Source organism: Chenopodium album, chromosome 22 (genome assembly GCF_948465745.1).
Source record: "Chenopodium album chromosome 22, dcCheAlbu1.1, whole genome shotgun sequence".
NCBI classification, from domain to species: Eukaryota; Viridiplantae; Streptophyta; class Magnoliopsida; order Caryophyllales; family Amaranthaceae; genus Chenopodium; species Chenopodium album.
The window spans coordinates 19014405-19032001 of record NC_137855.1 but is presented as its reverse complement, the minus strand read 5'-3'; the positions used below and the strand labels follow the sequence as shown (position 1 = coordinate 19032001).

General features: G+C 33.1%; 1 protein-coding gene across 1 annotated transcript; it reads right to left on the bottom strand.

Moving 5' to 3' along the window:
• Positions 1-1530: 1530 nt before the first annotated feature.
• Positions 1531-5912, bottom strand: LOC145605946 (uncharacterized). Its single transcript, XM_081662014.1, has 4 exons — positions 4672-5912; positions 3187-4500; positions 2070-2193; positions 1531-1976 (listed from the first exon to the last, which is right to left on the bottom strand). Exons 1-4 carry the CDS (start codon positions 5365-5367, stop codon positions 1741-1743), a joined length of 2370 nt encoding a protein of 789 aa, XP_081518140.1. The 5' UTR covers positions 5368-5912; the 3' UTR covers positions 1531-1740.
• Positions 5913-17597: the final 11685 nt, after the last annotated feature.

Genomic DNA, 17597 nt, shown 5'->3' with positions numbered 1-17597 from the left:
GTATTGTATAATGGCATAATATCATTCCCGACCCGTCCATCTACTACCACGTGGTAACAAAATATCCCGATACTACCACATCCGACACCGGAACCTTCGTCGGAGGATTATGTAAGTCGTTGTACTTTTTTAAAAAAAAAAATTGAAATCAAACATCCGCCTAGAAAATTAGGATCCACCTAGGTAGATCCTAAATTTTTGGGCGGATGTATGGTGGTTTTGTTGTTGTTTTTGTGTTTTCTTTCTTCTTTTTTTTTTTTTTTTGTTTTTTTTTTTTTGTAATCTTTGTATTATTATTATTATTATTATTATTATTATTATTATTATTATTATTCATTTTGTGATTAATTGAATAATTAGTATTAGTACTTTTATTGTTGTTGTGATCAATGTTGTGGCTTTTTTTTTTCCTAATTTAAAAAAAAAATTAGAGAGATAAAATGAGAGTATGCGAGTGAAGTATGAGAGTTGTGAGTGCCGTGAAGTGAGTCGTGTGTATTTATTTGATAGGGGTAAAAATGGAAAATCTTAAGAAAAATGCGAGCGTTGCCTAGTAAAAGGGGAGCGACGTTTAACAACAATACTCCAACTACCTCACTTACCTCTTATTTTGTTTAAGTCAATTAAATTGCCTAAAACTATATGTCGGTCAAACCGTAACACTTAAAAAAACACAGAGGGAGTACTTTATTTGCATTTGTTTTTGTTTATTAAGGTGATAAATATGTCTATATAATAACCACATCCTCTCTTTTTTCTCCATGACTAACTTGAATTTCCTTGATAATAAGCCCCTAGATCTCTTCTTTTCATTCTAGTTTTACTTTCAACCTCATAATACCTCTCCTTTTGCTCACTATTAAAGAGTTTTTATACTCAATTTTAATGAAGTTAATTAAATTGTCTAAAATTATGTATCCGGTCAAACTCTAACACTTAAAAACACAAAAGAAATATTAGAAAGTAGAAACCACAAGAGTAGTTTTTTCGCTAAAAAAGGAAGGGTAACTTAAAAAAATGGTTGCATTTATAAAAGCCACAAATAAAACCGCTAATACGAGTAGCGCTTCTAAAAAAACCGATGTTATTAGCGGTTTATGGTGAACCAAAATAAAACGCCGCACCAATCCTACGTGGACGGTGTTTGGGGAATTTATTTTTAAAACGATGTGTAAAGGTAATTTGTTTTCTTTTTACATTATTGTGGGAAATCACTCTAACTTATATGGAGTAATATTTTATTTGATTTGCACTTGATTTTCCTGTTGCAATCTAAAAAAATTTTAAAAAATTTAGAATCTGCAGAGCACATAAATAAGGTTAACTAAATATACTCACAGGCTCAGTGAAGATTAGCTGAAGTATTATTTTTTCTAAAGCTAGATGAAAATATACAAAGAAACGAACCACACTTTACCCCCAACTTTTTTACTTTTTCGATGATCATTACCTTCTCTTTTTCAAAGACACCAACTGAATCCATTGTACATATAGACTACAGGGCGTCATCACAAAGATATACAATGTACATAAGAAGATGAAAAAACAGCCCCCAACAAAAAAATTGATACTATACAAAAATACAATACATTTTCCAAAGGCCATTCAAATGCCTCAAAAAACACAGCCGCAGTCGAAGGCTGCAATTCTTTTATGCAAATAAAAGAAAATTAAAAAAAAAAAAAGGAAAAAAATGCCTTCTAAAATTAGCATCTCTAAGACCTATAATCTTGTTATCCTTCACTCAAGGAAATGATCAGCAGCTTGCTGGGTGTCTAAAATTTCAGCAGCAGCATCGGCGATTCGTAGAGCCATTGTGGCTCTATACATTGCTAGATCTGCATTTTCCATCAGGAGCTGTGCTCTCTGACGTTTAAGTATGGCTAGCTCCACAGATTTGTCTGCCGAAGCTATTGCTTCCTGAATTCTAAGGACCGCGCTTTGTTCCTCTGCAGCATTATGCTCAGCAGCTATCACTAATCAAAATTTAAACATTGAATAAATTAATAGAGTTCTAATATAAAAGCTAGAAAATTCGACTGCCAGTAGCAATGAAGTGATTTTAATACCTTGAAGAACATTACTATCCTTGCCTCGACCTCGATGCATAGGCTGAACAGTCTGCCGTTTCAGAGATCTTTTCTTGCGTAACACAGGTTTTGTGATCAATTGTGCTCTCGTGGGTTGGTTTAACTGTCATAACGAAATTCCATGTAAGAAAACACAGAACAGAGGATACATCATGAGATAAAAGTTGCTAATTTGCAGCAGAAAAACCAACTCGCATTTGTTTATCTGACTAACATTCCAGAGAGGTTTATCTGACTAACAGAACAGAGGATACATCATGAGATAAGAGTTGCTAATTTGCAGCAGAAAAACCAACTCACATTTGTTTATCTGACTAACAGTCCAGAGAGGCTTCACATCAAACTCTTTTTTTTTTTAATCTTTATGAATTAGGGAGATAGGAAGCAGCCAAACTGATGCATCAACGTTTCACTTTCATATTTTAATTCGCGCGGGGCGGGGGGAATGGGCTGCAGGGTGGAGGATGCAGTGTAGAAAGGGGTAAGCCAAACTGACGAAGTGACAAGCATGAAAGTAGGCAAGTTTTTTTTCCCTTTTTCGTCTTTATAATTCCCTAACGGCACAGACACTACAAAGGGCCGGATGGGGATATCCAAAACTAGCATGTTAATGGATGAAATACTTCGTATTAGTTTGCAAAAATATATTCAAACAGCAGAAAATCCTCCAGAAACAGAAAAAATGTTATGTGCAGCATTCCATGTTTACATTATGAGCAAGAACTGCACTGAAGTGATAATCTTAGGTTAAATAACACAGATACAGGTTCACTCTAATTGCTTTGGGATGATCAATATAATTTGAGCCTGGTGGAATAAAGCGCACGAGCGCGCGAACACACACACACACACACACGAAGGAGTATTTGAAATTACAGAATTTGTCATAGTTGCTAGTGTAGATGAAACAAATAACCAAGAATAGCAACACATCCAAATTTCAGAGCAATTGGCTAGATATTCATAATTCACCACAATCTAATCACAGGCTGAACAACTAAATAGCTTTGACTCAGTGTATAAAGGGAAGTAACCTGTATTGAGCACATACTTGTCAAAATACATGTACAAAGTAATATTGTGTTAAAGCATGTACCTGAAAAACTCTAATCAGCGGGGCACGTTTTTGCTTCCTCTTCTTCATCCAATATCTATGTACCTGCTCAGCTACATCCGAAATAGCTACTGCATCCAAACACAATTTAGCAGCTGCTATTTCATCATTGACATCCTCCCGATTACAATAAGAAGCTTTCTCGAAAGAATCAATTGCTAATTCAAAGCTCTCTTCAGAAAGATGATTTGATGCTTCCAGCTCACTATTGAGTTTGCTTAGCCACTCCTCATCCTCAGAATCCATATCGTAGCTTGCTGTCTTCCTAGACAAAGTCCTAGATAGTTCATCATTGGCTGTTCGAATGTATGACTCCGGTCTAACAAAGGCACCAGGGGAATCCCACGAATTGGTCACTTCACATACCCAAGGTACAGGGATAATTTTTACACCAGGGGACGTTGGTACAATGTTCCTTTCCCCACATACCTTATATAGTTCCTTGAACACTGCCCAGTCCTTCCGGTCAGGAAACTCTAGTTTCCACCCATTTTCCGATGCCCAAATCACAGCATGAGTAAAACGGTTGGTTGTACAGGGTCTCATTTCTTTCTGGATCTTTAAGGAATATTTTGTTGTCCCATCTGTTTTAATGGCAAGAAGCCACTCATTTGATGCAGAGGTGTCTAATCTGACCTCTGCCCCCTCAACTCTGTAACACTTGTCTGCTTCTACAACCAGGACATTAGCAGTACAGCACTGTGAATCAGGATCCACATTCAAGCTTGATAGGTCGGGCTTTTGCACAGGAATTTCACTCACAGAACTCTTTCGAACAGACCTCCGAAGCTCCTGTTTACAAGCTAAAGGTTGTGAAGGGTGGGCTTTTTTCTTGGAAGCATGATTAGATACTGATGGTCCAGGTGATTTCTGCAAAACAAAAGGTAATGGGTTTCTAGCCCTCCGACTCCTTAACGACCGCCTCCGCCTCTTTGAAGCACTTCGTGTAAGAACCCCAATCCTACCTTGCACATTTCGAATGGATAACTTACTAGCCCCAGGAGATGAATTTACAGACTTCATATCCTTGGACTCATCTTTAGCAGGGGCAACTAATCTGTCAGGGGGACTCTCACTCTGGTCATTGACGAATGTAAGGGTTTCATCAGTACTCTCATTTTTTCGGTCAAAATCGTACCAACATAAACAAGACAGGCGCACCGACCTAAACAACATTGTTGCATGTAGGTGCAGAAAACACAAGGGAGCAGCCGTATAGTCAAGTGTAAACATTGCTATAAACTGCCTCACCCCAGAAATTCGGCATACACCTTTGCTCTTGTTTAACACACAATTCTGAAAGACAACAACAATTACACAGGCAGAAAATTAAACATTTAAACATCACTATACACATTCAATCAACGCTTAAATGAAGTAGCAACTAAATTTCCTAAGTTTTAACACCAATCATAAAGTTAAGCATTCAAAATATCCTCAAAATCAAAACAAAAATGCAGTACATACCCACAAGAAATGAATGCCAGACGAGGCAAAGACAGGCGAAACCGGACTCGAAACCAGGAACGTCGAAACCTCACTTAAACCAACTCTTTCTTTACTCAAATACCCAAGAAGCGAACTCAAAACACTCGAAAACAAGCAGCATCCATCACAAGAAGAATCGACGAAAATCGACAACAACCCTTCATCATAATACCCTTCAATTACATCATCTGCCTGCTTCTTTTCAGTTTGCCCACTTTTTCTCCTTTGCCTTCTCACAAAATGCAAACCAAACTTCTTACTATCAGATTCACCAAAACCCTTCAAACTCCTCACATTACAACGCTTTCTTTTCCTACTATAAACATTCCTAAACATTCTATTCTTAAAACAATAACTCCCATCTCTTAAACTAGGCACTCTATGACTAATTTCCGGCTCCGGCTCAGGCAGCGGTCTCGGTATCGGAATCGGTTTCGCATCATTATCAACGTCCATTGGATCAGACCAACCATTAATCTTCTGTTGCTTAAACTTGCCACTATCATTGGAAATCAATGGAAACCAATCATCCCCATTTTTACCACCTCTGTGCTGCTTAACATCAGCAGATTCAACCCACAATCGACGCCCTGACCTTAAAACCCTAACCAATTCACCGTCTTTCGCCTTCGGAACAAACACCCTCGTCGAACGCCGCATCTCTACTGACGGCATCGGCGCCAGATTTCAAACCTCGTTCTCTCCGAGTTAACTCACTGAGTCAAATCAACGATTCGATCAACCAATCAACTCTTCGATTCTGACGATTTTTTCAGCACATGAGTCATGTAATAACTAACAACCCAATTAAATTCACTTCAATTAACACCAAATTACCAACGAAAATTTGCCAAATCGGCCATCTAGATCATAACACTCACAATAAATTATCCAAAAAAAAAAATTAAATAACCCAGAAATTAGTGAACGAAAGTAGTTCGAAAATAGATATTTTTTTAAAGATGGGATCGAGGATTTGTCACAAGAAATGGGATAATCTTGATATATTTTTAAGATTTTTGGCAAATTAATTTTGTTGTGAGGGAGAAAAAAGGGGGAAGAAGAAGAACAGGGGAGAAGAGGAGGCTGAAAGAGAAATATCCATTTTTTAGGGTTTAGTAGTGGTGGAAGAAGAAAGAAAACTACTGTCGAATAAACTACTACCTGACTAAAAGAGAGCCGTTGGATTAGAAAATGGACGGTTGAGATTAGGAGAGAGAGTGAAGGTCGATTCGATGGTGTCTCCAAAAGACTGGACGTTTCGGGGGATGATTTTTATTTTTTTTGGTTTTATTTAAATTTAAATAAAAGAAGTTGACGAAAATAGCCTTGAGCGGACCCCACGTTTAAGTTGGGGAGAATGAATGGATATTTTTATTGTGGGAAGATTGACTACCCATTCGTGTCTTTTTGTCAAGGGGTGTTAGCTAGGATTAATGAGAATTTGCCGGTTGTAGCTTGTAGTAGAGCTTCATCAAACATCAAAAGCAGATTAGTACACAAAGTTTTATATGTAGTTGGCCGCACCGTACGACCAGCCACAATTTTTTTTTTTAAATTTTTTTTCTCTCTCCTCTCCTCTCCTCCATTTTCTCATCTTGAAGCACTGACTTCCTGCTCCAACGATCGTCGTTGACTTCCGTCTCCGATCGTCGTCGACTTCCTTGTACTAGTCGTCTTGCTCCTCGTACTCGCAGCCGGAAACAATTTAGTGGTTTTTAAAGCCAAATTCAGCCATGAAAACTCTAAATCTAGTGTTTTCATGGTCGAATTTGGCCTTTTTAGCATATTTGAATTGAAATTTAAAGTCATTGTTAATAATTAAGGTATTTGTTAGATTTAATTTTTTTTGTTTTTCCGGTTTAGTTGTGTTTTGGGATCGGCGTGGTTGGTGTTGGTGGTTTTGGGATCGGAGTTGCTGGTGGTTTGGGTGGGTTTTGGGATCGGAGTTACTGGTGGTTTGGGTGGGTTTTGGGATCGGAGTGAGTGTGGGTTGGTGGGCGTGGTTGGTGGGGTTGCTGGTGGTTGTTTGTGTGGGTTGGTGGGCGTGGTTGGTGGGGGTTGCTGGTGGTTGTTTGTGTGGGTTGGTGTGCGTGGTTGGTGAGCGTTGCTGGTGGTTGGTGGTGTGGGTTGCTAGGCGTGGTTGGTGGTTGCTGGTTGTAACACCCTAGAAATTCCTTTCCTTTAAATACCCAGATTACTCTTTTAAAATACGATTTAGGAATATCTAAGACATTACCGCCACCGTGAAAACGGCTAAGGCAATTATCAAAGATACGCAGCGGAAGACTTAGAATCAAAATCCGTTCAAAACAAGTCAACTTAAAGACAACCAAACGTAAGTAAAGTTTAAAACCAAAACAAACGAAGTCAAATAAAATCAAACTACAACTTGGAACCATTAAAGGCTCTTATTCAAAACCGTTCCAAAACCAAACCTTTGCGTTACTCCACACAAAATGTATCATAAACAAATAAAGCATAAAACACATCGTAAATTAGCATGATTCACTCTTCACTCATGCCCCGTCATGAATATGCTTCAACCTGAGAAATTTATCTCTACTTGTCCCCACTACTCTCCATTAAAAATGGGTCATTATAGGTGTAATACCCCTAATTTTTGGAAATATTTTCTTAATTAGTAATTTCTTTAATTAATAGAAATAATTAAATATTTCTAAATTATGATCTTGGTCGGTCCATACTTTATTAATTACCGTTATATTCCGTTTTTAATTTTATTTTCCGGATTTTATCTTAATAATACTCAACAACTTTAGCTTAATTATTATCTCATGAATTACAACAAATCTTAGTTTTGATATTATCTATATATTTTAACTTGATTTAATTATCAAATCTAATTATTTTATTTAATCAAGAATGATGTTCGATTTTATTAATAAAAAAAAAAAAAAAAAAAAAAAAAAAAAAAAAAAAAAAAAATTGGCCGTGAGAATTGAAGGTAGATTATCTTCAACTAACTTTATATGATTAAATCTCCTAATCTTCTTACTTCCTTATTTCCCTAACCAATTAACACTTTTTTTTTTCTCTAATATTTTTCATTAGTTTCTTTTCCACATAAATTAACCTAGACTAAATTTTACTCATATTCATTTAACAAAGTTACATTTATCATGTTCCCATGCTAATCTCAATCCCCCTTTAACTCTATCTTACTACCCTTTAAACACTATAAATAGACCCTCAACCCTTCACAAGTCCTCACACCAAAAATCAGAAAATTCTTTACTCTACTCTCAATTTCAAGCCCTCCTCTATCCCTTTCTTGTTTGCTCAATTAAACACTACAACCGCACCACCATTTCTGCCGACCAAACATTACCTTTTTCCACCACCTTTTTGTTGCCTCTAAATCGTCCTGCTGCCGTGACTTGCTTTGCTAGAAGGTGGACTTAGCATTTTCTTTCTTTCGCCTCCTTTTTGCAGCAAGAATTCTAGTACTATAATGATGACTCTTTACTCCCTTACACCATCATCATCATGAGTATTATCATTATTTTCAATATTATTAATTTATGATACTAATGATACCAACGTTACACTTTCATACTAATGTTATTATTCTTAGTAATAACATAAGCTATTTATTTCAATTTGATAAAGTTAAGATTTCGGTAGTTTATGCACAAATAGAGTATTATTTATAGTTTCGTGTTAGTTTTGTTAACCTTATATTAATTAAGGTTATTTTATTTGTGTAGGAGGAGTCCCTCGATCGTGGTCAAGTTTAGTAGTCGTACCATATTGTTCTCGTGATCAAGGTACGTATAGGTGGCTAAGTCCTTGATAAAATGCGTGTTTTGGTAAATGATTGTTTGAATGATTGTTTGAATAAACGTATGAATTTTTAAGTTAACGATTTTCATGATAAGTTGAAATATATAATTTTACGGTTTAACGGTTAAAAGTGCTGATCGATTTAATAAAAGTTGTTGATTTATAATACTTGATTTAATTAATTTGCAGCTCATCATGGGCCTGAGTATTTGGTATTTTAATTGTCCCTCTACCCGGGACTGGTTAAGTAAGACCATGAGCTTTGTATGATCTGGTCTTTCCTCGAGTATAGTATAACTTGCTTGGGGGGTGTGCACACTTAGGTAAGGAAAATTGGTTTAGGAATATATCAAAAACTGAGAAGTTTATAAATTGGAAATCTATTGGTTTGGAAAGCTTTTATTGATGAATATTACTACCCTTGGAAGGTTTAATTATTTTTGGAAAGTTTAATTTTGGAAATTGACTTGTGACAAATTAAATTTAATGGGTTATTTCAAAAGTATGTTTGCCTAATAAAAGTATTTACATGCCTTGCACTTATACGTACTTAGCGTTTTTGCTAATCTGTTTTCCTTTTTGTTTTGGTTCGCCCTGTTTACCATTTTGGTAAGCAGTCTTGATTTCAGGTGTGAAGTTGTTCGTGCGCATACTAGAGTCGGGATTGGGATCACATAGTTAGGAATTAATTTTATTTATATATGGACAAGTTTTTATTAGTTTATTTTGAAACAGTTATTATGGTTATTCCTATTATTAATAAAAATTAGTTATTTTTCCGCTGCAATTTGAGTAATTAGTTAAGCCTTACGTTTTCACGTGGCGGTAATACGCCCAAGTCTATCTCTACGGTATTTGTATACGTATAAATATAGTATATACGTAGAGGAAGATTTGGGGGTGTTACAATAGGGCCAAGATAAAGACATGGCCAAACACACAAACACACACAATCAGCAAAGCTGAGTATATAAGCATAATTAAACACACTAACATGCTTTCACCTATTAACACACACTTACCTCAATGTACCTGTTTACAAGCACACATAACAATCAACAAGACACTTTAACTAGACACTAAATAATTCATTTAGCGTTGATTACGCATCGAACGGGTTTCCAACTATACCTCCCCCAAATAAATTGAGGTTAACTAACACGGGAGCTAACCGTGCCAGCGACAAAACCACTCAAAGTTGGCGGAATTCCTGCGCAAATAAAAAGGAATGTACAGCGTCCTGTACTCCATTAGAAGTTATGGTTAAATATAAAACCCCATAACTCCCCCCATTGTTCATACTCAAGCTATATACGTTCCAAGAGTTTTGGTGCGTAATTTCTTTCACTTAACGTTATTTACATGTTATTGGACTTGGTGATGACCCTCAAAGCATAATAAATCAATCAACAATAATAATTCAATCAATCAAACATACCAATTTAATTCTTCAATATTTAGTGACCACATAATATTTAATGTTGAACCCTTTTTAATTCTACCTCAGTGTCAAAGACACCTTAAACGCATAAAACGCCAAAAATCCTATCCCTCGGTGTTAAAAACACCTTAAGTGCACAAAGACACCAACATACTATTTATTCCTCGTGTACATAGACACTTATATAGCTCCTTATTCATGCTTAAAGCATCAATAAAAATTATATGAAGCATAATAAAATTCCTTTTCAATATTCCAAACCAAATTAAACAATTAGTTTAATTAAACATGCTCTCTATCATTCCATAAATAAATATGTGGTTCATAAATAATATTTCAAGCTATTATTTTCCATTCATTAATCCATCACATATAAATCATGCTTCATAATCCAATCGCCAATAACATCCAAATCATAATTTTCATTCCAAACCTAGCATGATATTACTTGTAATCAATCAAACACATTTAGCATGATACTACATCAACATAGTTATGCTAAGTACACGAACGTACCTCAATTAAGCCCATAAAGTGGCCGAAAATACTACAACAATTTCCGAATCAAGCCTCCTACATAAAGGGACAATAATACTAAATTAATTACCCATGTATATACAATTTCCAACAACTTAAACTCACTTTAAACCATTTAAAATAATCTGAAAATTATTTAAAAACCCCTAATTAAACTCCTTTTTAATAGGTAATCACACCATTTTATTAAAATCACAATTATACTACTTTAAATAAAATTCCAGCATTTTAAACTAATCAAAAACCACTTCAAAACTTCATCAAAATACATCTTTATACTTAATTTATCCATAGAAAAATTAAATTATCTCTTACCCTTTAAACTCAAGGATAAAATTTTTTAAAAAAACTTCGTTAAAAACCAAAAACTACCCGAAAATCATATTTAGAGGCTGAATTTGGCCACGAGAGGGTGGTACTCATTACCAAAGGCAGTGAATCTTTCTTAAAACGTTGTTTCCACATGGAAAACACTACTTTTTTTTATCAAAATCGGATGAGTTTAGAACCTGGTCGGGATTAAAACGGGATTAATATTAATCGAACGATAATCTAAAAATTAAAACACGAATTTACGTGTTCAAAATAATCTGGAATTAAGTTAAACTAATTAGTAGTTATAATCACCAAAATTTCAAAATATCATTACTATAAAAGCCCCTAAATCAATTGTTCATGAAAACCCTAAAATCATGATTTTCAATAATTAAAAACCCTAGGTTATAAAATTTACAAAACTGAAAATTATGACATTTATTAAATCTGAAATTATAAAGTTTAATCATCAACAATACAATTTGATACTAATTAAATTAATTTCAAACACTAAAATCAAAATCCATAAATCAATTATTATAATTTCACAATTAATAAAACAAAAGAGAAGAAAATAAGACTAACCTTTTTGTGTGGGAAATTTTTGGGGATAAATGGAGTATTTATAGTGTAGAGTAGGTTAGGGTAGGTTTGGGCTTCATAAAAATAATGAACTTTAAATGATGAAATAGGTGGCCCAAAAGTGAAAATAGGATGATTGGGTTCATAAGAAAGATGGGCTACATTTGGATGAAATACTTGTTGACCCAAATATAAACACTTGCTTTATCTATAATCCAATAATTAAAATGGTTTGACCCAAAATATATTATATAATTAAATAAATAATTTATAAAATACATTAAAAAATACGGGGTATTACACTGGTAGTTAGGGTGGTTTTTGGGATCGGAGTTGGTGGCAATGCGCGTGGTTGCTTGTGGCGTGGGGTAGTGACTACGAGAGGTGGTGGTGGTGTGGTGGAGTTTTAAGGCTTTGAGGTGGTGTAGGATTAGGGGTTACTTACATGGTTAGGGGTTACTAAGGGGGTTACTAGGTCCGGTCAGGGGTTACTTGGTCCGGTTAGAGGTTACTTTGGGGGTAGCTTAAGGATTACTAAAGGGGTTACTTAAGTGGGGTTACTTTGGGGTTACTTGGGGGGTTACCAGAGGGGTTACTTAAGTGAGGTTACTTGCAGGGTTACTTGAGGGGTTACTTTAAGGGTTACCAATTTGGCACCTTGCCGCACCGTGCGACCAGCTACACAAAAAACGCACTGGGTTTAGTATGGGAAATTAGCAACAAGGATGGAGATAATGAGGACAAAAATGTGGAATAAGGATGGGAAATACACGGTTGGGATAAAGATAAAAATGATGTTATTCGTTATATGATACTTTGATATGAATTTGGAATTAAATTGAGATAAATTGTAAAATTACTTAAATATTGTTATTAACCTATTCCCTCTGTCCTCCTTTCCTTTCCTTAATGGTAAAATTGTCTTTTCACTTTCATTAAGTTTAGGTTAAGCACCTTTCAAAAAAAAAAAAAAAAAAACAAAAGTTTAGGTTAAGCAAATGAATGTGGATTGGGCTAAATTCAAGTTATAAATCTTAGTTTTGAAATTGAGTTCTAGAATCATCTAGAGTTACTTGGAAGTATTTGATTATTTTAATGGGGTCGAGTAGGAAATTTTAATGGAAAATATTCAATTTTAGAGAAAATAACTCAATTTTATAGAGATTTTTTAAAAAATGTACAGGTGGGATTTTGAATGTGGATCAGGCTAAATTCAATTCAAGAATTCTTTCTTTATTTATTTTTATTATTATTTTTATTTTTATTTTTTTTTGTTTGAAATTGTGTTTTAGAATCATCTAGAGTTACTTGGAACTTGGAAATATAAAAAGAAGATATTATAGGTGAATGTAGGATAGTTTTTTTTTAAAAAAATCTTAAATCTTAAATATTTGACTTTCTTGATTTTGACCAAGTTAAGAAGTTTCTAGAGTTAGTAAAGGATTTTTGGGTGAATTTGACTAAAACATAACATTATCTGGGCTGATATAACACTAAGACCCGATAACATATGGACCGGATTAGAAGGTTAGTAGATGATTTTAATTTTCAAAGAAGTGGTGTTGGCGCCAAAAAGCATTACCGCAACAGTTATGGGAGTCAACCATAACCACTCCATCTATATATATATATACACACACACACACATACATATATATACATATACACACACACATATATATACATATACACATACATATATATATGTATATACATATATATATATATATATATATATATATATATATATAATATATATATATATATATATATATATATATATATATATATATATATATAAGAACTAGGAACTAATCTAGGCCCTTAGATCATGTTAATCCGACGGCTCACATGCTTGCCGTGTCATTAATGGCATTTTCGTAATATTTGAATGTTACCAACTGATTCCCAATGTCATTTCTAAAAAGTAAATGAAAAGTTAGTAAAAGTAAATGAAATCAGTCATGTAGTAAATGAAATCGTCTTAAAAGTCAAAAAACTGGAAAAAAGTTTGAAAATCCGCGAAATTACGAAAATGCCATTAATGAAAGCGGGTGAGATGTGAGCCATCAGATGAAGCACGATTGAAGGCTGAGATTGGTTCCTAGTTCCTATTATTCACCTTGGTTCCTATATACATATAAATGTATTGATTATTTTATTTATTAAGATGATTTATTTCATTTTGAAAAGAATTATTTATTTAAGTAAATTATAAGTGTGTGTGTAAATATAATGGATCATGAATTAAGGAAACAAAATATGTATTTTTTTTGAAATCATTGGATAATGACGATTTAAGAAAATCTTGCACAAGTTTTATGACTACCTTTACTCATAATAATTTTTCGGATGTTGATGCAGATGATCTTTTTTCTGAATTGAAAGTATTACAAATGACTTTGCCAAATAATTTGATGTCAGCATCTGAAATCCTTGAGTTTGTCAAAGCTGCAGATTGTTATCCAATTGTTTCTATTGCCTATCGAATCCTTTTAACTATGCCGGTGACAGTTGCATCTGCTGAAAGAAGTTTTTCAAAGTTAAAGTTACTAAAAACCTACTTGAGATCTTCAATGTCACAAGAAAGGTTGAATGGTTTAGCTACTTTATGTATTGAAAAAAATATGTTAGAACATATCAATGTAGAAACTATTATTAGTGACTTTGCTTCTAGAAAGGCTCGTAGAAATATTTTCATATGAACTCTTAGGCTTTGATTTCAATGTTTTATCTATAGGAAATTTGATGTTATTAAAGATTATTATGCGTAATAAAATATGTATTTTTTTGCCCTCCCAAATTTTATTTTATTTTAAAATTCTATATGTGAATTAGGGCCCCAATTTTTGTCTTTGCCCCGGGCCATCGAAATTTCTGAAACGGCCCTATTGATGACTTTTTAGTGGGTCAAGGTATTTTTGGAATGAAACTGTAAAGATTCACTATGTAATCTCACTTTAGGTTTAAATTCACTCAAGGGTAGTTTTTGTAAGGTTTTAGAGATTATGTGTTTAGGCTTAATGGAATTGGCCAAATAAAACACGACACTTATCAAAGCTTTACTTCCAAATAAAAGGTAACAATAAACTATTTAACTATATTTGATTGTCAATTAATCCATAGGGTGATTATAATGGGATGTAAGCTTATTTTATTAAGATGGATAATTGTTACAACCTTTTACAACTAAACAATTAATCTTAACCTCATGTTTGGAATGAGTCCATAACCTTGTATTAACTATTAAATAAACTAGCTAGTATGCAAAGTTATAATTCATTTTTATGTTACAAAAGGGTTTGAAATAAAAGATTTACAGAATTATACAAATTTTATTTCTAAATCGTCTTAAAGTAAAGAAAATAAAGTTTGTTAAAACTTTTTATTTCTAACGTCGTCTTAAAATAAAAACAAAGTCCTTTAAAACGTCTTTATTTCGAAGTCATATTTGGAATAAGATTGAAGTTTTTTAAAACAAACATTTAGAATTAAAGTTTGTTAAAAACTCTTTTTTCTAAAGTCATCTCTAGATAAAATTAAGACATTTTAATTAAAGCTCCATAAGTTAAAATTACATAATATAGTATAATATAGGTTCCATGACACCATTAGTTTCTTAAAAATAAATTAGTACAATTTTAAAAAGTAATTAAGAGGACAAAACGTGCCTTTTATTTCTTTTGGATAGCTTGGACCAAAAAAATCATTAAAAATCATAGGAAAATCAAAAAAATTATTGTGAGATATAGGAGGGTGTGCCCATCGTAGGGGATCCTTCTCCTTAGATGCCCATGACCCTTTAAAAGCCTAGGACTTTACACTTATAAGAGTGTATTAGGATTTGAATTCTTGACTGTTTGGGGGACCATGTATTAGAATTGATTTTATTATCACACTTTTTTATAAGATACAAGTAGGAGTCGTCAATAATGAGTTTTAGGAAGACTCATAAACCTCGTTCATTCCTTTCTCCCAAGTAGAGTTCAAGGGATATTTAGCACAAATCGTAAGTTTACCCACGCCCAAATTAGTCTACATAAACCAGAAATGAGTTCAGGAGTTTGTGGTATGTTAGTGTTGATATTTGGTTCTCTTGAAAGCAAGTTTGTGTTGTGTATATTTTGTGAATAATGACAAGTGAATAAATGAAAAAGCAGTCCAAAGTTAAAAAAGACGAGGACAAAGTGAGTGCAAAGTTGGAAAAATCGTCCAAAGTTAAAAGAGGCTAGGACAAAGCACTATTAAGCAAAAAAGGAAAAAAAAAAGGTGAATAAAATGTAAAATGCATAAATATTTTGATGTGAGTGTCTTTCTCAGTATTTTGAGCATTGAGGACAATGCTCCATTTAAGCTTAGGGGAAAGCGCCCTTACGCTTTTTTGTATATGTTTGTGATGTTAGCTTTGAATAGGCTTGGAGGTGTTGGTGCTTACTTGAGTATGGTGTTGAGGATTAATCACCCTTTGCTTCACTAATTAGGAAAACCACCAAATTTTAAATTTAGCCTACCCTTTACCCTCTTTAATTTGCCCTTACGTTACAACCATTAGATGACCTTTTGACCTAGGGGTTGAGTCACTTATCGAGGGAGGGAATTATGAGTCATAGCCTAAGGAGAGGGAATGCATAGTCAAGACGTCGAGTAGCCCAAAATATTCTCTTTTTCTGGTTCCTCGTGGAACTTTTGAGATGCTCACTAGGGGAAGATATGAGATTAGTAGGGAGAACGCGGTAAGACCTTTTGGGATGAAAGTGGATTGTGAAAATTAGTTCCTATGCTTAGCATATATATGTTTCAATCAACCTCGGGTATCTTAGAACGTGCACTCCCTTACTTGTTTAGAAAGAATTGCATTCATTTGTGCTTGTACATTTGGAAAAGTCCTTTCATGAACATTTGTTTGCTTTTCTTTTATTTTGGTTTTTTTTTTCATGCTTTGCCTTGTTTGTATTATTCTGAGAGTTATAGGTTAATCTCTTGAAACCTTTACGAGAGCATCACTCGTCCTCTACGGTGATCTAGGGGTTTAAATATATTTCTACAAAAGTGAGTTAGAATATATTTCCATCCTCTCTAGTTTTCTTGTTTCTTTCTTTGCTTGAATAATTTCATCATTTTTCCCTTGGGTTATATATATACATATATATATATATATATACATATATACATACATATATATATATATACATATATATATATGTATATATATATATATATGTATATATATATATATATGTACATATATATATATATATGTATACATATATATATATGTATATATATATATATGTACATATATATATATATATGTATACATATATATATATATGTATATATATATATATATGTACATATATATATATATATATGTACATATATATAGGGAGGGATCCGGTAAGAACCCCACCTTATATAAGAACCCTTTTTTATGTAAGAACCCTAATAATGTTCTAAACTTTTTCCTATGTTCTAAATTTTTTTCAACTTATGTTCTAAAGTTTTTCCTATATTCGAAAAAATTTTGGAACATAATTTTCTTACTTATGTTCCAAAATTTTTCCAATGTTCTAAATTGTTTTTTAGATTATGTTCTAAATTTGTTCCTATGTTCTAATTTATTTTTTTCAGCTTATGTTCTAATTTTTTTTTTCTATGTTCTAATTTTTTTTTTCAGCTTATGTTCTAAAGTTTTTCCTATATTCTAAATTTTTTTCTTCTTATGTTCCAAATTGTTTTTAGATTATGCTCTAAATTTGTTCCTATGTTCTAAATTATTTTTTCAGCTTATAATCTAAATATTTTCTATGTTCTAAATTAGTTTTTTCAGATTATGTTATTAATTTTTACCTATGCTACGATTATTTTTTTCAACTTATGTTCTAAATTATTTTTCTTATGTTCTAACTTTTTTGGTTGTTTATGTTCTAAATTTTTGCTATCTTTTAAATTATTTTTCTTATGTTCTAAAATTTTCTGCTTATGTTCTAAATTTTTTCTACTTATGTTCTAATTTTTTTTTTCTATGTTCTAAACACGAAATTCTCAAAATTACACAAATGCCATTACTAAAGGATCATTTTAGATGGTTAGATCAAAATTAATAAAGGGCTGAGATTGGTTCTTATATAAGATTGGGTTCTTATATAGAGGAGGGTTCTTACATGAGCCTTCCTCTCTCTCTCTATATATATATATATATATATATATATATATGTATATA